The sequence below is a fragment of the Trichomycterus rosablanca genome, chromosome 14, assembly GCF_030014385.1.
Source record: "Trichomycterus rosablanca isolate fTriRos1 chromosome 14, fTriRos1.hap1, whole genome shotgun sequence".
Taxonomy (NCBI): Eukaryota; Metazoa; Chordata; class Actinopteri; order Siluriformes; family Trichomycteridae; genus Trichomycterus; species Trichomycterus rosablanca.
In genome coordinates this window covers 30,892,680-30,915,304 of record NC_086001.1, presented here as the reverse complement: position 1 = coordinate 30,915,304, position 22,625 = coordinate 30,892,680, and the positions used below count along the sequence as shown (strand labels likewise).

The 22,625-nt window shown below is 36.2% G+C and overlaps 1 protein-coding gene and 1 long non-coding RNA gene across 3 annotated transcripts; both read right to left on the bottom strand.

The window, feature by feature from the left end:
* Positions 1–376: 376 nt before the first annotated feature.
* Positions 377–5,211, bottom strand: LOC134326020 (uncharacterized). Of its 2 annotated transcripts, none has more exons than XR_010014452.1 (4): positions 5,123–5,211; positions 3,429–3,584; positions 2,222–2,296; positions 377–736 (listed from the first exon to the last, which is right to left on the bottom strand). It is a non-coding gene; the product is annotated as an uncharacterized LOC134326020 (long non-coding RNA). The 2 variants fall into 2 exon arrangements; XR_010014451.1 differs by having other exon boundaries at positions 5,037–5,124.
* Positions 5,212–16,658: 11,447 nt separating this feature from the next.
* Positions 16,659–21,887, bottom strand: LOC134326013 (tripartite motif-containing protein 16-like). Its single transcript, XM_063008205.1, has 6 exons — positions 21,273–21,887; positions 21,061–21,156; positions 20,112–20,345; positions 19,447–19,606; positions 19,091–19,150; positions 16,659–17,253 (listed from the first exon to the last, which is right to left on the bottom strand). The coding sequence occupies exons 1-6, from the start codon at positions 21,861–21,863 to the stop codon at positions 16,721–16,723; spliced, it is 1,674 nt and encodes a 557-aa protein (XP_062864275.1). The 5' UTR covers positions 21,864–21,887; the 3' UTR covers positions 16,659–16,720.
* Between the last annotated feature and the right edge of the window lie 738 nt (positions 21,888–22,625).

The following is a 22,625-nucleotide window of genomic DNA, read 5'->3' as shown; positions in this document are numbered from 1 at the left end:
CAGATTAATCATTTCCCGATGAATTTCTTCACACACCTTTCCGTTTATATCCGTCAGTCAATTCGGGGAGAGTGGGGACGGTTGCAACAAGGGGCAGTTGCAACATTATTAATCACAATATTAATAAAAAGGCTTGTTATAACATTCGAATATATATATATCTCCTTTTACTGGTAGTAGTATTTTTACAGCCACATTAATAAGTGAAAACCCTATCTGTACACAAATACCAGGCCCAAAAAGAGTCTTTGCAAAATTATGTTAAAGAATGATTTTACTACATATCGATGAATGTTGCAACTGCCCTGTTATGGGTCTATTCAAGTATTATTTTTCTACAAAAATTTTTCGCAAAACGAAAACGAAGCAAGACACGTTGAAGGTAAGCACACTTATTTTATTGCAAATAGTAACAGAAGTAGCATAGATCAATGCCTTCAGAAATGTTACACTCTTCTTTGCTCATGTGTTCCATGTGTGTTGTGACATGCACAAATGTAAAGTTCTGCAAGAGTCAAAGTAATTAAACACTTTACGAAGCTCTAAATGTGGTCTGCATTACAGGAGTGAGGAGGGTAGCAGTTTTTATACTACCACGCAGAGATGGTCAAGAATCCATGCAGTGCAGGTGCAGCAGATGGAAATTGGGTTAAAACTCCACTCATCAGAAACTTTCAAGACAACTCAAACCCCTTGCATGGCTGCTACAGGCAACACATATGATGTCTGCATTCACCTAGAAACAAAAATAGCAAGATTTACAATACAAAAAAGGTGCACTGTAGAAATTCTACAAGTAGTAGAAGGAAGTGTCCTTATAACTGTGTGCATTGGTGTGTGCGCACTGCTGCAACAAAACACTTCATCTGGTAAACACACTTTGTATTACTTATATTTAACTTTTAACATTCAACTAAATGTCTTAAGATTCAAATGAGGTTTAAGTTTTTGAGAAATGTAACCGACAAAAAAGCCTGTGCTTCCCTCCAGCTAAAAGAAAGCAGTGTAAACTCACTTCCACTGCATAAGCTTAATAAAGCACCTGAACTAAGGATGCTGTGTGAGAGCTCTGCTGCAGCTGGCCAACATAATGCTCCATTTGGGTCACGGTCATCAGTTGGGCCCAAATAGTATAGCTAACCTTTTTTTTTTTACTCTATCAGCTGGCTAACGGAGCTTCTGTCTGTATCACACACATACCAACAGTTTCTGTAATATTCAGAAGTGTTTAAGCACTGTGATATACTGCATTTTGAGTTTCCTTTTAATTAACCGTCAGTTGTTTGTTAAGTTTTTACCATTTGTCTCTCCGGAATGCCTAAATCCTAAATTATAGCTGTAGTATCTCATTGTTTGAGCACTGTGATATGCTACAGTAATTTGCACAGAGCTGAAAAAAGTTTACACTGCTGCTTTCACTTAACCACAAGGGTTTTTGTGAAAGTTTATTACTCAGCATGCCAGTGATGGAACTAACAAAGCAGCCAGAACTCATTTATTTGTAAGTAGTACTGCAATTTTGAGTTATGCAATGAAGTTCAGCTCTGCATTTTTTGTAAATGAGCAGTGAAATTGGGCATTGATGACCTTCCTTCACTGACTGGTGCAGCATGTCTACTAGAACATGCTTTGCTCATCTTACTATCAAACATTTGTTCCGTTGAAACCGCAGGGTCTGAGATTACCAAGCTGTATGGAGTTCTGTTAGTATACCATCATCTTAGTAAAAGTGAGAAGTCTAATTAAATGATAACCATGGCAACAAAGTTTTAATCTTATGATGTGACGGCTTGAGATTTGATGAACACTTTTGAAACAGGAAATGTAACAGGCAACGTTTATTCCAAACTTTTTGTTTAATGTTAACATTTGTCTGCCATTTCAGAATGATCTACAGCTGTTAACATCTGCTGAGTGAGTGTGTTGGAGGCTCAGGAGGAAGCATTGCAGAGTTACGATTATTGGTTAAACTGTCCAATCGAAATTTTATTCACATTTAGCAAATGCTTTTGTGCTTGTTATTAACTGATAATTTAAGACTGAAAGCAAACCTAAGCTGGTCATTGTATGTGGGCCATAAAATTGAGCTCATATCACAGTTCAAAAACAGAAATCTATTCACCAGTAGAAACTATAACAGCATTAAGGAAAAAACTATAAATAAGATGATTCATTATAGGCAGTCAAGTTAACAACCATACAAATGACCAAGAGAACTTACCAAAGGTGACCAGGATTGGGATTTGGAGTTTCAGCATCCATTACCAAGTGCTGTCAAACAAATGAAATTGAGTCACTAATAAAGAAAGAAGAAAAAAAGGGAGTAATTGTAATCATTGTAATCAATTTGTTCAATTGCAAGTGAAATGGTCATGAAAGGATGCATATGGTCAGCAACAATACTCAAAACAGTCTGTGACATTCTATAGACACAAGGCAGGCTGGGTTTATGGATTCAAGCTGTGTCAAATATGTGATCGGCCATTTTCACAACGTTAGGATTGCAGCAGCTCTGCATGAGGACCCATTGTTCAACTGCCAGATGAAGATACAGACCTTGTGCACGGCTACAGAAACCAGTGTTAATTTTGCTGCTGTGCTGATAGAAAATGTGATCAGCTGGAAAGTTTCTACCAACTCAGACAAAAGACAGCTACCTGTAAAACGTGCAAAACTAACATTCTTCCTGGGGGAGGCAAAAGAAAGGTTTTTAAACACCACTAACCTGACACGACACTCAAGAGTACATCACCCAAGGCACGTAAGTATTACAGCGATCAGAACACAGCACAGCTAGGAAAACCCACAAACAAAAAGAAATCCAGCAAACTGTGGAGACCACATTTGACCAATACCAAAAGTACAGCAACCGGAAGGCTAAAGAAATCACGTCCAAAGTGATGGAATTTTTAGTGCTTAATATTTCACCAGAAGCCACACAATGCCATTCCTATTCTTCAAGTGTTGCCTTTCCCGAGCTGTATCAAGCAGTTTAATCACACAGATTAACTTATGTTACCTCCCTGAGTTTTACAAGCGATACATGGAGTTCTGAGGTCAGTCCCACATCCAGAAGCTCAGTGGATTCATCCCCACTTTGAGCTACACAGTGCAGCTGTGTGGACAAGAATTCACAGGTAGACAAAGTTTCAAATGTGAACGACTCGGCAGATACCGATTGAGGGCAGGGCTTTTAAAAAAGCAAAGAATGTTTCATCTTGAGACATTATGGATGCAACATTTCCAATCAACCACATTTAAAACGCTGTTGAACTCCGAACACTAGTTCAATTTGTGTGCAGAACTGTACTGTGGAGGTATTTTACAAATATTTGCATGAGTCACATATGGCTTACTTAAAAAAAAAAAAAGAAAAAAAAGAAAAGGAAAAAAAGGCCAGACTGGCTATATACACAGGAGTTACCTACATGCACCCTGTGTGCCTAGGAGTCATGAACCAACTTCTTTCTCTTCAGCGGAAGTGAGGTCCTTTCACTAGAAGGGTGTCTGTATTTACTGCCAAAGATCTCACAACCAATGTCTGGAAGAGACCAGTCATCTGATTCTCCACAACCACCTAAGTTCTGCAAACAGGGCAAAGAGAAATTGCACATAATTTTTCAGGCATTAGAAAACATTTGATAATTAATAAAGGGAGCTGTTGACGTCACATTGAATGAACGCATGAACATGAAGCTATGAAATGAAGACAAGAAGCTACCCTGTTACTAAGAAAAATGTATATATTTGATGGAAAATGGGAAAAACGCCAAGAACCATCCTAAATTTATGGGTACATTTAATGCCCAATGTTGGCATTCATATTTTGTTCTGAATATTTTCACAAAAAGATTTACAGCTTCAGGAAAAACTACGGGTCTGTCAGAGAGCAATTCAGCTTAAACCCAGTTACTAATATTGGCGTGACACCGACTACAGAAAAACAACCTGCCTTTGATCGAAATACATGTTCTTATACTAACGCATCTAATCTCATATGCTCTTAATACTTGCATGCATAAGCACGTGTAGTTTGGTTAACACGATAAGCATGCATATGCCTTAGGCAAGAACACCTAATTTCATCATTTTAAATCATGTTGCCATTTAATTTCAATTAGAAAAACTGATAAGGAATCAGGTATGTTTCTGCTTAGTTGATGTTTAAACCTGCAGCCACACTAGCCATTTATGGATAAGACTAGAGAACCATCTTACGATATATAAGCATTAAAGAATTCCACTAGCATTCAATGAGGGAGAGAACAACTTTGTCTTAGAAACGACCAAATATGTTGAGCTTAAAGTTAAATATTTACAGACATTAGCTATAGGTGGCATGAAATGGAGTCCAGTGAATACCAAACCTGGCATTTAAACTCCATATCCCTGTATATTTTGAAGTTCTCACTTTTTATACCAACACTAACCTAACAGATCATCTCATTAGGAGTTATAGCTCAAGCACGAAACACTAATTGTGCGCGTGGATGAGTTAGAATGTTCGTGGCGAATTTAAAAGGTTAGCGCGAGCGAACCAGTTAACGGACACTCAACGGTTTTGTAAGCTATAGCCTGAGACGCTGCTCTTCTACCCGTCAAAACCATCGATTTATTGTAGCATATAGTTGCTTTTTGTATGTAGTAATTCCACTGACTTTTCTTCAATACATCTTCCCTGAGTATAAGTTACACTCGTGTTTGCATACAAAGTATTTACCCCCATTTACAAAGTAAGTAGCACTAGCTAGCTAACTTGGCTAGCATTACGACTTTAGCTTGAAGCTAAAAAAAAAACCTAGCTATAGCGTTAGCTGGAAATAGTTTTGGTATTTGTTAGTTAGAAGTGTCAATTCTGAATATAATTCTATTAACTTAACACTACTAGCGAAGGTTACATCAGTGGCGTAATTACGGGCTAAACAACTTTTGCTGGCTAGCACTAGTATCCTCACTAATTGGCCTTCTAGTCTCATTTTAGCTTTAGCTAACGCTAAGAAACATGCCTTTAGAAAAACACGAAATGTTAGTATTACCTCTCCGCGGACTTTTAAGCAGTGAAAATTTCAACATACTACGTGAAATCACTCCGTTTCTCATCAGCCGCAGCTAAACCGCTCACCTTTAGTTCTTTTGGGTTGTTTATTTTATTTATTTTTTTTGAAGTCACGCCTCTCCACGTAAAGCATGTGATACATGTGATACATGCTTCAGCCAGTTGAATAAATAGTAGGCGGGTTCCCTACATCCGCAAAGGGCCGGTGTGTCTGCAGGTTTTCATAAAGCAGCCTGGGCACATCTGATTCTGCTTGTGTAATCAGATGGCCTCAGTCTTTAAACAGTTAACCTGATGTGCTCTGGCTTGTCTGGAAAGAAATCCAGCAGTTAACTGGCCTGTTGTGGATAAGTCTGGACAACGCTGTATAAAATACACAGGTTCTTTCAAACATCAAGAAACTATATATTAAAGAAGCATGGTAAATTTAGTCATTCAATGGATAGTTAACATTATCTTCCATTTATTATTAAATACATGTGTAAAAATGTAAAAAAACTACATTTAAATATATTTACCTTCACTAAATTTGAGCAGTCGAAAAAGTGCACAAAATCAGGAACTTTGCAAACATTTCAACACACCACAGGGTCAGTGTTCCCAGATAGTGATTAAGATTCCTTATGGAAAACTGTCAAAGGGTTCTCTGAGTGATGCCACAGAGGATCCATGTTTGTTACCATAAAATACAAAGTTTGCACAAGGGACGTGAGAGTGTGAAGAACCTTTAAATAAAAAAAAAAAAACACAACCTTTTCTAAATTAAGATTCTTTAAGAATTCTTCACACTCACACATCCCTTCTACAAACATAGTATTTTATGGAACCAAAAGTAGTTCTTCTGTGGCATGACTCAGAGAACCCTTTGAAGAAACAATGATTTTTTTTAAGGGTTCTTTAGTTAAGGAAGTAGTTCTACTTAGAACTATGATTTCTATATGGAACCATTTCATGCTTAAAAGGTTCTTTGCATAGTGAAATGGTTCTTTAGATTGATGGAGATTGTGTTGTGCATGGTTCTATATAGCACCAAAAGGGTTCTTCTATTGTTACAAGCTTGACATTGTAACACTACAAGCACCCTCTTGGTGCTAAATAGAAACATGTACAACAAATTCTCCATTCTATATAGGTCCTTAATGCTCATGGTCATTCACTTTACAAAAGAACCCTTGAAGAACCATTTTTTTTTAAAGTGTGTACACTTATCAAAGGAGTATGGATTATTTACCATATTAACCTTTTTTCATACAATTACTCACAGTTGTCTTCTTATACTCAGGTTCACTAGCAAGACAGGTGCGCAAAAGACAAAGGTATGTAATGAACAAGCAATAGATCCTTTAATAACTTTAATAACATACATTGAATGTGACAACGATTCTGTTTTGTAACTTTTGTCTAACTGTACAGAATGTCTTGCAGAAAACCATCATATTGGACACTTAGGCGAAAAGCAAAAGTATGGGTTGATCGAGACTTAGAGTCAATTCAGGCACAAGGGGGGGGGGGGGCAGAGCATTGATTCAGAAACAGAAAACAATGCTCTACTTGAAGACGAAGACGACGATGATGATGATTTGGAGTTCATGGATTGCCAATCTGCTGTGTGTAATAATGACCTCAGTTGCATAACTAATGATGGATTTTTTGACTGTGAGGACTTTGATTCTGGATCAGAGTCAGAACTGGAGTTTGATTCTTTGCATGATGAACTAGCAAAATGGGCAATTCAACACCACATCACGCACAGTGCAATAAATGCACTGCTAGATGTCCTTGGCAAGTATCACTCAATCTTGCCAAAAGATGCCAGGACACTCTTGAGTACAGCAAGATCAAATGATCTTGCAATTCAGGATAAAGCTGGTGGTCAGTAATACTACTTTGGTGTGCTCCAATCAATTACACACATTCTGCAAAAAAACAAGGGTTTAAAGACCAATACAAAACACCTGAAACTTTAAGTCAATATTGATGGGCTACCACTTTTCAAAAGCTCACCAACACAGCTGTGGCCCATCCTTGGCACTGTTATTAACTTGCCACATCATGAGCCATGTGTCACAGAACCCTGACCTCAACTTTACTTAAAAAAAAAAAAAACCTGGGATAAATTCGACTGTTAGACGAAGTGTAACAGTGTAACAGTTCTCTCCATTCACACTGGAGAGAAACCGTATCAGTGCTCACAGTGTGGAAAGAGTTTTAATAGACAGAGTCATCTCAAAATACACCAGCGCATTCACACTGGAGAGAAACCATATCAGTGCTCACAGTGTGGAAAGAGTTTTAATGGACAGAGTGATCTGAAAATACACCAGCGCATTCACACTGGAGAGAAACCATATCACTGCTCACAGTGTGGAAAGAGTTTTAATATTCAGAGTAATCTCAGAAAACACCAGCGCATTCACATTTTACAGAAATGATGCTCACAGTGTTGGGGAGAAATGGTTAGCAATGAATGAATTATACTGTGTAATTAATAGGTCATTAATTACACAGTAAACATTAATAAGTAAACAGTAATAATAAAAGTATAAATCTTTAGGTTAAACTATTACTGGGAAATAATGTGATTATCTATAGTGGAGTGAATGGTGGTTAGAACCAGGAGGTTTAGAGCTTGATGTAAGTGAATGCTATCAGTTAATAGTGGAAATGAATTGAAAATAAAAGGTATTGGATCGGCTAGTATATATTGGTCTTAGTGCTACTGTGCTTGATTGGTTTTCTTCATACATTTCTAGACGTGTACAGTATGTTCACAGTAACTCCTGTCACTAGTGGTGTCCCTAAGGGCTCTGTCCTTTTTATAATTTACCTGCTTCCCATTGGACGTATCTTTAGGAAACACAACATTCAATTTTATTGTTATGCGGACGACACTGAGCTATACCTGTCCACTGTGCCCACGGCTACTCTTCCTCCTCCATCTCTATCTGATTGTCTAATAGAATTAAGAACATGGTTCTCTTACAATTTTCTCAAATTAAATGCTGATAAAACTGAAATTTTTTTTATGTATGTATGAAATGTATTTATTATTTATAATGTTATAAATGTAACTGATTATTTATAATGTTAAATGTATTTATTATTTATAATGTTATAAATGTAACTGATTATTTATAATGTTATAAATGTATTTGATTATTTATAATGTTATAAATGTATTTGATTATTTTCTGCTTCAGAACTGAACAAGGATTTCTGCTGCTCCTCGTGTCCACGTTCCTCTACAACCCAAAATCAGCTCCACAATCGCATCAAGAGCTGCAACCATGTTAAATATGAGACTCTGGTGAAGATTAAGACTGAACATGAGGATCTGACGCCCACCAGAAGCTCCAGTAATCAGCAAACGTCCTCTGGTACTGTCAGCATTAACACCTCTCTCAGTCCCACACAGGAAGAAGGAAATGTCTGCTCACAGTGTGGGAAGAGCTTCAGTACCCGGGGTGCTCTCAAAATACACCAGCGCATTCACACTGGAGAGAAACCATATCAGTGCTCACAGTGTGGGAAGAGTTTTATTACACAGAGTAATCTCAAAAAACACCAGCGCATTCACACTGGAGAGAAACCGTATCAGTGCTTACAGTGTGGAAAGAGTTTTAATGGACAGAGCCATCTCAAAATACACCAGCGCATTCACACTGGAGAGAAACCATATCAGTGCTCACAGTGTGGAAAGAGTTTTAATGGACAGAGTGCTCTGAAAAGACACCAGCACATTCACACTGGAGAGAAACCGTATCAGTGCTCACAGTGTGGAAAGAGTTTTAATGGACAGAGTCATCTCAAAATACATCAGCGCATTCACACTGGAGAGAAACCGTATCAGTGCTCACAGTGTGAAAAGAGTTTTAATGGACAGAGTGATCTGAAAAGACACCAGCACATTCACACTGGAGAGAAACTATATCAGTGCTCACAGTGTGGAAAGAGTTTTAATAGACAGAGTGCTCTCAAAACACACAAGCGCATTCACACTGGAGAGAAACCATATCAGTGCTCACAGTGTGGAAAGAGTTTTAATGGACAGAGTGATCTGAAAAGACACCAGAACATTCACACTGGAGAGAAACCATATCACACTGATATGGACACTTTTACGACTCAAAGTGTGGGAAGAGTTTTATTGGACAGAGTGCTCTCAAAATACACCAGCCCATTCACACTGGAGAGAAACCGTATCAGTGCTCACAGTGTGGAAAGAGTTTTAATAGACAGAGTCATCTCAAAATACACCAGCGCATTCACACTGGAGAGAAACCATATCAGTGCTCACAGTGTGGAAAGAGTTTTAATGGACAGAGTGATCTGAAAATACACCAGCGCATTCACACTGGAGAGAAACCATATCACTGCTCACAGTGTGGAAAGAGTTTTAATATTCAGAGTAATCTCAGAAAACACCAGCGCATTCACATTTTACAGAAATGATGCTCACAGTGTTGGGGAGAAATGGTTAGCAATGAATGAATTATACTGTGTAATTAATAGGTCATTAATTACACAGTAAACATTAATAAGTAAACAGTAATAATAAAAGTATAAATCTTTAGGTTAAACTATTACTGGGAAATAATGTGATTATCTATAGTGGAGTGAATGGTGGTTAGAACCAGGAGGTTTAGAGCTTGATGTAAGTGAATGCTATCAGTTAATAGTGGAAATGAATTGAAAATAAAAGGTATTGGATCGGCTAGTATATATTGGTCTTAGTGCTACTGTGCTTGATTGGTTTTCTTCATACATTTCTAGACGTGTACAGTATGTTCACAGTAACTCCTGTCACTAGTGGTGTCCCTAAGGGCTCTGTCCTTTTTATAATTTACCTGCTTCCCATTGGACGTATCTTTAGGAAACACAACATTCAATTTTATTGTTATGCGGACGACACTGAGCTATACCTGTCCACTGTGCCCACGGCTACTCTTCCTCCTCCATCTCTATCTGATTGTCTAATAGAATTAAGAACATGGTTCTCTTACAATTTTCTCAAATTAAATGCTGATAAAACTGAAATTTTTCTTATAGGTAGAAAATCTCCTCTCTCTAAATCTAACAAATTCTCAGTGATGATGAAGAACTCAGTCGTCTCTCCTTCCACTCACAATCTTTCATTTCATGCACATATTAACAATATCACACGATCTGCTTATTTCCATTTAAGTAACATAAGTAACATCTACATTTAAGTAACATATACATCCATTCCTTTCTCCTAGAAGTGCTGATGTTCTTGTTCATGCCCTGGTCACATCTCAAATTGATTATTGTAACTTTTTGGTCTACCTCATATGGGAGCTAGAGCTTTTAGCTACTCTGCCCCACATCTCTGGAACTCTCTCCCTCCTGACTTTCGCACCATTGATTCAATCCCTAGTTTCAAAACATATTAAAACGTATTTCTTTAAACTCGCCTACCCTTAATCTGTGTCATTAATTATGTACTGATGTTTTGTATTGTTAGGTGTCCTTGAGTGTTTTGAAAGGCGCCTATAAATAAAGTGTTTTATTATTATTATTATTATTATTATTTTTATATGTTGGCACAGATGTTAAAATCTGTCCATTAAAACTCTTTCCACACTGTGAGCACTGATATGGTTTCTCTCCAGTGTGAATGCGCTGGTGTATTTTGAGATGGCTCTGTCCATTAAAACTCTTTCCACACTGTAAGCACTGATACGGTTTCTCTCCAGTGTGAATGCGCTGGTGTTTTTTGAGATTACTCTGTGTAATAAAACTCTTCCCACACTGTGAGCACTGATATGGTTTCTCTCCAGTGTGAATGCGCTGGTGTATTTTGAGAGCACCCCGGGTACTGAAGCTCTTCCCACACTGTGAGCAGACATTTCCTTCTTCCTGTGTGGGACTGAGAGAGGTGTTAATGCTGACAGTACCAGAGGACGTTTGCTGATTACTGGAGCTTCTGGTGGGCGTCAGATCCTCATGTTCAGTCTTAATCTTCACCAGAGTCTCATATTTAACATGGTTGCAGCTCTTGATGCGATTGTGGAGCTGATTTTGGGTTGTAGAGGAACGTGGACACGAGGAGCAGCAGAAATCCTTGTTCAGTTCTGAAGCAGAAAATAATCAAATACATTTATAACATTATAAATAATCAAATACATTTATAACATTATAAATAATCAGTTACATTTATAACATTATAAATAATAAATACATTTAACATTATAAATAATCAGTTACATTTATAACATTATAAATAATAAATACATTTAACATTATAAATAATCAGTTACATTTATAAAATTATAAATAATAAATACATTTAACATTATAAATAATCAGTTACATTTATAAAATTATAAATAATAAATACATTTATAACATTATAAATAATCAGTTACATTTATAACATTATAAATAATAAATACATTTAACATTATAAATAATCAGTTACATTTATAACATTATAAATAATAAATACATTTAACATTATAAATAATCAGTTACATTTATCAAATTATAAATAATAAATACATTTATAACATTATAAATAATAAATACATTTATAACATAATAAATAATCAAATACATTTATAACATTATAAATAATCAAATACATTTATAACATTATAAATAATCATATACATTTATAACATTATAAATAATCAAATACATTTATAACTTTATAAATAATTATATACATTTATAACATTATAAATAATCAAATACATTTATAACATTATAAATAATCAAATACATTTATAACATTATAAATAATCATATACATTTATAACATTATAAATAATCAAATACATTTATAACATTATAAATAATCGAATACATTTATAACATTATAAATAATCAAATACATTTATAACATTATAAATAATAAAATACATTTATAACATTATAAATAATCAAATACATTTAAAACTTTATAAATAATCAAATACATTTATAACATTGTAAATAATTAAATACATTTATAACATTATAAATAATCATTTTACTCAAGATAAAAAGTATCTTACTGAGTTCATCTTTATCTTCAGGTTCTTCCTTCTTTACAGGCTTCATCTGGAAACCTCCACACTGTTGGTCCTCTGGGGTGAGGTGTTCCTCAGAGGTGACGTGTTCCACAGGGATTAAAGATCCTTCACCTGAAATTCATCAATATGTGAAGAAGAAACTCAACAACTGGAGGAAACTGAAGGTTGTGGGTTTAGTTACCACAAATAAATACTACTTAGATTTAATCCAGACTGGAAGTATCAGCACTTCTACACAGGACAGTACGGTACAGTACAGGTTCTAATCCCACTATCCACATTCTCTTATTATTTCTACTATACTAACCATACTGTACTGTACTAACATGGCAAATTGCTCCACATTTACTTACAGAAGTAACTTCCATCTTCTTCCTCCTCCTTTTTTATTAGTTTCTCTTGGAATCCTTCATTTTGTAGATCTATGGGGGTGACGTGTCCCTCTTCTGCTGACTGCATTATTAAAAGATCTGACAGGCAGACGGACAGATAGACAAATGTACTTTATTCCCTATTAAAGAGAAATCCAGGAATACTCTTTCAGACTGTTTTAACTGTTTATTTTTAATGCTGTGAGGCTGTAAACAGAGTGAAAATGTTGAAACTATTGTGGGACTGAGCAGCATCAGACAGAAAAGACTTCTAATAGAACTTTTTGGGTTGGTTTCACAGACAGGGATTAAGCCTAGTCCTAGACTACACAGCATTTTGAATGGAGATTCTCTATTTAAAGCTAAATGTAGTCCTGGACTATAAGCCTTAATCCCTGTCTGGGAAACAACCCTTTGAGTTTGGTGGAAGTGGTTTTGTGGCCCAAAGTGAAATGATGAAGTCTGATGTTCTTTACATCTAGTTTCTCATCCACTCCCAATAACAGTGCTGTACTAATACTTTTAACTTTTACTATAAACCTGTAAAACAACCTGTAAACAAAGCTACAAGAACTCGCTGTTTCTATAAAACATTAAACACTGTAAACAAAGCTGAAAATGTGACGCGTTTATATCAAAATGTTAGATTTAGTAATGAATAAACTCTGAATCCGTTACAATCGACTGACTCATCGGTTCAATGAATCGGTTCATCATTACTGAATCATGTGTGATGCTAACAGTTAGCGGAGCAGCTAATAGTTTGTTTGTTTAAATAAAACTGGAGTTAAAGCTCCTCAAATCCTCACAGTGATGTTTTATTATAAACTCTAGTTTTATTATTAATTAGAATTTGGTTATAATTAAATATAAGGGTTATAATTAAATACATATTTTACTTACAGATGAGGCTCTACAGTACAAACGCAGCAGCTTCTTGTTCTTCTTATGATGTTTAATGGCGGTTGGCAGAACAACTTAAGACGCACCAGCGCCACCAACTGGACTGGAGTTAAACAGCAGCTTAGCAGTAAAACATCTCCATTAGCCCTGTATCTCTCAGCTACAGTGTTGGGGGGAAGGAACCGATTCTATTGAACAACTCTTTGAAATGAACTTAAGGAACCGAGTCGCTCCTCTAGTATAAGGATAAATAATTAAGGAATAAACTTGTTTAATGATGTTAAATCTAATTGGTTCATGGCGTGTATGTTTTAAAGCAGAAACAAACACAGGCACATCTCTGCACAAGAGAGGATTTTTCTGAAACTAAATAAATAAAGTAAATAAATGGAATTTGTTTGTAGATGTGATTCCAGTATACAGTATTTGTTTGGGTTTAAAATGTAACGTGAAAGTAAAGTAATGAGGAACGAGATTACATGTTCCAGGATGTAATGAGTAAAGTAATCCCATTACAATTTTAGTTAAGTAATGAGTAATGGATTACTTTTTTGAGTAACTACCCCAACACTGCTCAGGTAGCTTTAGAGAGGACTACAGTCAGTCTTAGACGTTCTTCCAAGCAGTTTCTCTAATGTCATGTTTTGTTTTCCAACTCACACATTCACACCAGTAGAAGCTTAAAAATAACACTACAAACCAACTAGTCTATAAGCACAAGAGGATTCATCTTTATAGACGGTGCTGTTTATGCTTTTACACTTTAAAATATGAGGAGTTTTTTTTATTACAACAAACACAACGGCAACAATTAATAATTATAAAAATAAAATAATAATAATAATAATAATAGTAAAAGTATTAACTTTAAAAGTCAGTTGAAAGTGTTTTATTGTAGTAAGAATGAAAGTATGAGCTGATCTTTGTCTCATTGTGTAGCTTTGATGAAGAAAAAGCCGCTGGGTCAGTGTGTAACAGGAGGTTTGGAGTGAAGGTGGGTGTGTGTGGATAAAAGCTTCCAGCACCTGGTATTCCCAGGCGGTCTCCCATCTAAGTACTAACCAGACCCGACCCTGCTTAGTTTCCAGATCAGGAGTTCTCAGGGTGGTGTGGCCGTAAGCGAGAGACGCTGTAAACAAGCTGCTTCTTATAGACGTCCGTCGTTCAGCCTTTCTAAATAAATAAATAAATAAGAAATTAAAAGCTTAAAATTGTTATGGTTAGTTAGTTAACAAAAATTTGAAGTGGACGACTATTGAAATTTATTTATAAATAGTGTTTATGGTTTTAAAAATCTGAAGTGGACGACTAATGAAATGTATTCATAAATAGTGTTTATGGTTTTACGCTTTATGTTTAAAAACAACATAAAACAACAGCAGCAATTAATGTTAATAATAATTATACAAAAATAATAATAATAATAAGTCAGAAGGAAAGATTTATGGTGTACTCTCTTGAGTTTTGCTTAATAAAATGCCAATAAAAAAGACAGAGTTTCTTACATTTACACTGATTCTTATTCCACTGCAGATATGAACTCAAGATATTTCATGTTTTATCAGGTCAACTGTTAATATACAGAAACATGCAAGTCAGGCCTGCAACACATTCCAGAAAAGTTCAGACTCATCTGATTAATTATTGTAAGTTGTTTTGCTGGGAATATTGTGTTACTACTACTGCAGCTGTATAACCCATTTATCTGTTGTATAATGATTGCAGTCCCACACTACATACTGCATTCTTAAATATTTGCTACTGTTCAGTTGTATTCAGTTGTACATTGAAGTGTTAGCACCTGAAATTGTACTTCAGCTGTTATTTCTGTAATATGTTATTTTTTTATTATGCAAAATTATTTCTGTTTAAGAATAAAAGGTAAAACTGATTGGACAGTTGTTTGTGTTGATTGAATTGAATGTGTTTAATTAGGGTTACAAAGCTTTAGTTCTTAACTTCTGAATGATTTTGCTAACTTAAAAAAATACTGTGATGTCGCCCTATTGTGGCACTTTTGGAGAACTGATAAATAACAATAATATGATATAGTAGATAGATAAGATAGAACTTTATTAATCCCGATGGAAATTGTTTCGTTACAGCAGCAAAACACAGAACTCTACACAGAACTCTACACATATTACACAACCATAGGATAAAGAACAAAACAGTAAGGGAGGAATATACAGGGGCACCGCTATATACAAATATGGAGTAAAAAATAGTTTACTGTATCAATAAAGTATCCAAATACACATTTATTATTACCATTATAATTACCACTACCATTATCACCACTGTTATCAACATTATTACCATTACTATCACTAGATTATTAATAACAATAATAATAATGACAATAACAAAGTGAGACAGCAAATTTGGGGTCTAGAAAATAGTGACTTCAGTGAATAAGTGGTTTACGATCAAGGAAAAACAGCCCTAATCAGTCCAGCAACATTAGATCTGGCTGCCTCGACTGTGAAGAGACTCGTTGTAGAGTCTGATGGCGGTGGGTAAAAAAGATCATTAAAGATTTTATGGATTTCACTGTTTTTACTTCAAAAGAAAGGAACCAGATCCTGAACCAACCCTATTTCTGAACCCAGCCATAAGATTAAAATATAAAGGAGCAAAAATCAACAGCTAAAAGACATTTTATATGAATTAACACCTGGATTGTTACCCACACAGGCATGCACTGACTTAATGAAAGAAAGTAGTAAAAATAAAAAATAAAATGGAAATTACAAAACAATATAAAAAATATAGTATACTGTAGTATAAAGTGAAAGATTTCTTCTGGAGAAAATAAATATTACGTTGTAATAAAATGTAATTTTAAAAATCAAATCTCTCTCTATATATACAGGGTCACTGTGGAGGCAAACTGATGGTTAAGTGGGTGGGTCTAAACTGCTGTAGGCTGAATGAGCAGAGATAAACTGATGAAGGCTGAAAGAACGCACCACAATACAAATAACTATTTTTGTGAAAGAATCAAATCCCCTCTGAAACCATCCACACGTATCTAAGTTCTGCTGTATTATTCCTCACCATGTGCTGGTTTCACTTTTAAACTTGTGTTTTACAGCTCAGGAGAAATCAGGTGAGAATCAGCTTCTCCAGGAGAGTCTAAAACACTTAATGTGACTTAATGTACTAAACAGCCTAGAAACACCAAACGTCTCTCAGTTATTACTGCTCATAAGCGCTCGCTACTGCTGAAATAACCAACCTGTGGTTCAAAAGGAAAATTATAATTTTTATGTTAAGATTTTGCTTATAGACTCACAGATTTTAAAATCACCCAAACAGTTTAATGTTACACATTCATGTAAATTTTACATTTAATTCGTTAAATCTGACAGTTTCACTTTGGATCCATAACAAACTGTAAACCCCAGGTAGAGGAGCTGAGTGAACGTGGTCTGAACTCTGTGGACGAGCTTCATTGTATCAGAGACGCTGTAGAAGGACAGAGTTCCTGCTTCATAATCCACATACACTCCTATTCTAGAGGAACTCGGCATTATGGGAATTTCATTCTTTTTGTCATTGTTCCAGAATAAAAATCTGGATGGAGAACAGAACAAACTCCAGGACTGATCATTATGTCCAAACCAACAGTCATAACCACATCCCTTCCTGCTGATGCTTTTATATGACACTGCTATATTAACCCCATCATTCCCACTCCACTCAACCTCCCAGTAACAGCGTCCACTCACACTCTCTCTACACAAAACCTGGTACCAGTCAAATCTGTCTGGATGATCAGGATATGACTGTTCTATTATACTGCAGGTCACCACTTTGTTCTTCTCAGACAGATGAAGGTTTTTATTTACTGTGTTTGGATCCAGTGTGAACCGACAAACATCTGGAGAGGAAACACAAAATAAACCAATTAACATAGAAGTGAGAGAGAGAGTGTGTGTGTGTGTGTGTGTGTGTGTGTGTGTGTGTGTGCAGTGTGTGTGTACAGTGTGTGTGTATAGTGTGTGTACAGTGGTGCTTGAAAGTTTGTGAACCCTTTAGAATTTTTTATATTTCTGCATAAATATGACCTAAAACATCATTAGACTTAAGAGTCCTAAAAGTAGATAAAGAGAACCCAGTTAAACAAATGAGACAAAAATATTATACATGGTCATTTATTTATTGAAGAAAATGATCCAATATTACATATTTGTGAGTGGCAAAAGTATGTGAACCTTTGCTTTCAGTATCTGGTGTGACCCCCCTTTGCAGCAATAACTGCAACTAAACGTTTCCGGTAACTGTTGATCAGTCTTGCACACCGGCTTGGAGGAATTTTAGCCCATTCCTCCGTACAGAACAGCTTAAACTCTGGGATGTTGGTGGGTTTTCTCACATTAACTGCTCGCTTCAGGTCCTTCCACAACATTTTGATTGGATTAAGGTCAGGACTTTGACTTGGCCATTCCAAAACATTAACTTTATTCTTCTTTAACCATTCTTTGTAAAACGACTTGTGTGCTTAGGGTCGTTGTCTTGCTGCATGACCCACCTTCTCTTGAGATTCAGTTCATGGACAGATGTCCTGACATTTTCCTTAAGAATTCTCTGATATAATTCAGAATTCATTGTTCCATCAATGATGGCAAGCCGTCCTGGCCCAGATGCAGCAAAACAGGCCCAAACCATGACACTACCACCACCATGTTTCACAGATGGGATACGGTTCTTATACTGGAATGCAGTGTTTTCCTTTCTCCAAACATAACGCTTTTCATTTAAACCAAAAAGTTATATTTTGGTCTCATCCATCCACAAAACATTCTTCCAACAGCCTTCTGGCTTGTCCACGTGATCTGTAGCAAACTGCAGACGAACAGCAATGTTCTTTTTGGAGAGCAGTGGCTTTCTCCTTGCAACCCTGCCATGCACACCATTGTTGTTCAGTGTTCTCCTGATGGTGGACTCAAGAATATTAACATTAGCCAATGTTAGAGAGGCCTTCAGTTGCTTAGAAGTTACCCTGGGGTCCTTTGTGACCTCGCCGACTATTACACGCCTTGCTCTTGGAGTGATCTTTGTTGGTCGACCACAATGGTCTTGAATTTCCTCCATTTGTACACAATCTGTCTGACTGTGGATTGGTGGAGTCCAAACTCTTTAGAGATGGTTTTGTAACCTTTTCCAGCCTGAGCATCAACAACTCTTTTTCTGAGGTCCTCAGAAATCTCCTTTGTTCGTGCCATGATACACTTCCACAAACATGTGTTGTGAAGAGCAGACTTTGATAGATCCCTGTTCTTTAAATAAAACAGGGTGCCCACTCACACCTGATTGTCATCCCATTGATTGAAAACACCTGACTCTAATTTCACCTTTAAATTAACTGCGAATCCTAGAGGTTCACATACTTAAATAAATAAATAAATGACCAAGTATAATATTTTTGTCTTATTTGTTTAACTGGGTTCTCTTTATCTACTTTTAGGACTTGTGTGAAAATCTGATGATGTTTTATTTATGCAGAAATATAGAAAATTCTAAAGGGTTCACAAACTTTCAAGCGTGTGCATGTGAGAGTGTGACACTAGATACAGTGCAACACTATTCAACACCAAACACACAAAAACACAAACACTGCACAGACACACACAAACACACGTGTGTACTGGGAGGTGCAAATACAAAAAAAAAATGTCACTGCACTGTGTATGTTTGTGTCTTTGTCAGAAACTTACATTGTAGAAAATATTCTCTGATTTCAGGTTCAGTAGGTGAAGTAATCCGGACTTTCTTCACTGCAGAAAGAGTAACAATACAATCACTAATCATAGTAAATATATATTTACACCAGACACTGTCATGTTCTCATGTTTGGCATGTTCTCCCAGTGTTTGTCTGAGTAACGGACCAAGTCAGAGTGTATTTCATTCAACCCTGGACTCACTGTGACCATGACCAGTACTGGGTTAATGAGTAAATGAATGATGTTGTTAGATGTAAAATGTTCATGTTGGTGGATTTGATTGTTTTGTTTGATGTTTGAGTACCGTAGTATTTTGGAGACAATGGAACACTGAGGGCTTGAACTCACCTCCATCTGGTATCTTCTCACACTGCTCTTTCCAGAATTCTTCTACTTTCTCTCTCAGCTGAGATACAGACTTTGTAACATCATCAAATGAGAGGAAAGGACTGATTGTGATGTTGACTGATTCTGCAGATCCAGCAGAAGCCGAGAGAGACTGAAAATTCTACATCCAGACAAATAATGTTCACAAAGAAACAACAAGATAATGATGAATCACAAATGATGGGTGACCGACATGAAGCACAGAATGATTTTTCTTCTAATAACATAAAAAGTGTTTCATGATCTCTCAGAAAAGCTGATTCTGATTCTCACAACTTCTCAGAACCCCGAGTGTTACGACTTTATGGGTCATAATGTGTTTTGTGTAGGAGGGTTTTCAATATGTTACAGATTTGTGGAAGATGCACAAAGATGCACAACGTTACCACCAAGGGGAGACAAGAGAGGATGATTTGCTTGTGATGTGGTTTCTGTTGCGTTTCCGGCTCTCCCCAACATGTTTGAATGAATTCTAACAATAATCGAGTTTAAGGGAACAAATTTCTCTACAAAAGGCATCAAGTTTAAAAGATTTTGAGTTTAGGGGACATTAAGTTACAAAGTACTGCTGTAATTTATTACTTGAACTGGTGCAGCAATAATAAAATTATTTTTAGTGCTGTTACCTGGAGGAAATGGACGGGATCCTCTGTGTGTGAAAGCTGTTCCAGTTCAGCATCTTTCCTCTTCAGCTCTACAATCTGCTGCTCCACCTGTTTCAGGAGTTTTTCAGCTTGACTTATTTCTGCTGTCTCTCGATCTCTGATCAGATCTTTTAGCTCAGAGCATCTTCTGTTAATTGAGTTGATTAGTTCAGTACAGATCCTCTCAATGTTCTTCACTGCTGTCTGTGCAGAACACTGTTAGAAGATTCAGAAAGAGGAAACGTTTATCACTCAGATATTTGTCCATCCTTCACATTCATATGTAGCTACTGGCGAGACTAAGACTTTCATCATTCATAGCTTGGTGATGGTGCTAAATGGCTTTATTTTTCATACCCTTGAAAATGTTACCATCATCATCATGTCCACATGATGCAGTATTTTATACTCTACTTCCCAAATATAGTTAGTTTTACTGCATTTATCAGCATGTTATACTTCCTCACAGATTTTATATACAACACACCTGCTCCTGTATGTCCTTAATTCAAAATTATATGTGTGGATTAAATCTGATAAAACCTAAAAACACCATATATACTGTAAAATGTGCTGGTGGCCAGAACTGCGAAATTCAACTTAGTGATCTTCTCAAGTCTTTACCAGAAATCTTATATAGTAATTTATGTTTAAGCATCCTGATCCAAAGCAATAATCAATTATCATTTTGGGTGGCTCAGTCAAAGTCCTAATCTGATCTTATTATCCTTATAAAACAACCTCAGAATTGTTGTACAGCATCACTCACCAAATAACCAGGCAGAATTTGAAGAATTTTTAAATTTATGATAAAAAATGCTCAATCACTTGCAAAGTTACCTGAGATATAAAATATCTCATTTTTAATAGAGATTGGTTTAATGGAGGAGAGTCGGACTGATCCTGAGAGCTTTTTGTTTATAAAACTTACCTTATGAGACTTCACAGCGTTTATCAGCTCACAAAGTTCCTTTTCTCTGTTCTGGATTTTTTCCTGGAATTTTCTCTGGATCTCCAGCAGCTGCTTCTACACAGAATAACAATTCAGAATTTACTTGTATTGTGTACGAGCACCACATAAACAACGTCAGTGTAAATGATAATGAGTTGTTACTTGTTAAAGAGAGCTGTATAATATTTTACCTGTTTCTCAGTTCTTTCTGCTGCAGCTGATATTGTATCATGTCTTTTATGATCATCCATGGTACACAACATGCAGATACACTGCTGATCAGTACGACAGTAAACCTCCAGCAGTTTATCATGCTGAGAGCAGATCTGATCCTGGAGTCGTCTGGAGGCTTCAACCAGCTTGTGCTTCTTAAAAGCAGAAGATTTATAGTGAGGCTGAAGGTGAGTTTTACAGTAAGAGGCCAAACACACCAGACAGGATTTTACTGCTTTGTGTTTTCTCTCTGTACAGAAATCACACTCCACATCTTCAGGTCCAGCAGAACAGTGAGCAGGACGTGGAGCTTGAAGTTCTGTTTTCTTCAGTTTCTCCACAACTCCAGCCAGCATGGTGTTTCTACTCACTTCAGGTCTTGGAGTGAAGGTTTTTCTACACTGTGGACAGCTGTATGTTCCCTTATCATCCTCCTGATCCCAGCAGTTATTAATACACACCATACAGAAACTGTGTCCACATGATGTAGTTACTGGATCCTTCAGTGTTTCCAGACAGACTGAACAGCTGAACTCGTCCTGAGTTACAGAAATTTTGGATTCAGCCATTTTTCTACACGTAAACAGAAACACCAGTAAACACAGCAAGTTATTTACAGCAGCTCAGACAGTAGGTAGTAGTACAAGTGACTAGTTAACTACTACAACCTTCATCTTATCAAAACTTGTGTTTTTCAATTGTTGTTAATCTCTTATATTTTATTATTACTGTACCTTTACTGTAGAACATTTTGATTCGTTACTGTACCCATGCTGTATGACTTTTATAATGTGGCTGTAGTAACTAGTACAAGTGACTAGTTAACTACTACATCATTGGTTATATGAAAAAATCATGTTTTTTTTTACTTTTAATTCTTAATTACTGTACCCATACTGTAGGGTTTGTTTCTGTAATTTAAGTGTAGTGGGTGGTACACTAGGTAACTATTGCATTGTTTATTATATTAAAATGATTGATTTTAGAATTGTTGACACTATATATTTTTACTGTACCCATACTGTAGGACTTTATACAGTTGTATTGAATGGTACATGCCACTGGGTAATAACTACACCTCGGCTTCATGCACTTTTTAGACGCTCCCTTAGCACTTCCTTAGCGTTTCAACACAGATGAATCTCACATTTACAAAATAACAGAAAATAAACATTTACAGAAAAACGTTTTAAACATATTTGATTGTAGTTTGTTCCTTGTTTACTGCAGAATCAGTTAATGCAGTTTCACTCATTTTTGGATGTTTATTAGCCGAGAATGAGCCGAAAGAAACTCGAATGTCAGGCGAATGTCCAAGACTTCCTGGTTTA

What these genes read in the sequence shown, in the direction of transcription:
- LOC134326013 (XM_063008205.1), bottom strand. Translation starts at nt 21,863, where the DNA reads ATGGCTGAATCCAAAATTTCTGTAACTCAGGACGAGTTCAGCTGTTCA. An exon ending in ACGCTGTGAAGTCTCATAAG is followed by an intron (nt 20,346 to 21,060) that starts GTAAGTTTTATA and finishes ATCTTCTAACAG; the next exon opens with TGTTCTGCACAGACAGCAGT. An exon ending in TGAGAAGATACCAGATGGAG is followed by an intron (nt 19,151 to 19,446) that starts GTGAGTTCAAGC and finishes CTCTTTCTGCAG; the next exon opens with TGAAGAAAGTCCGGATTACT.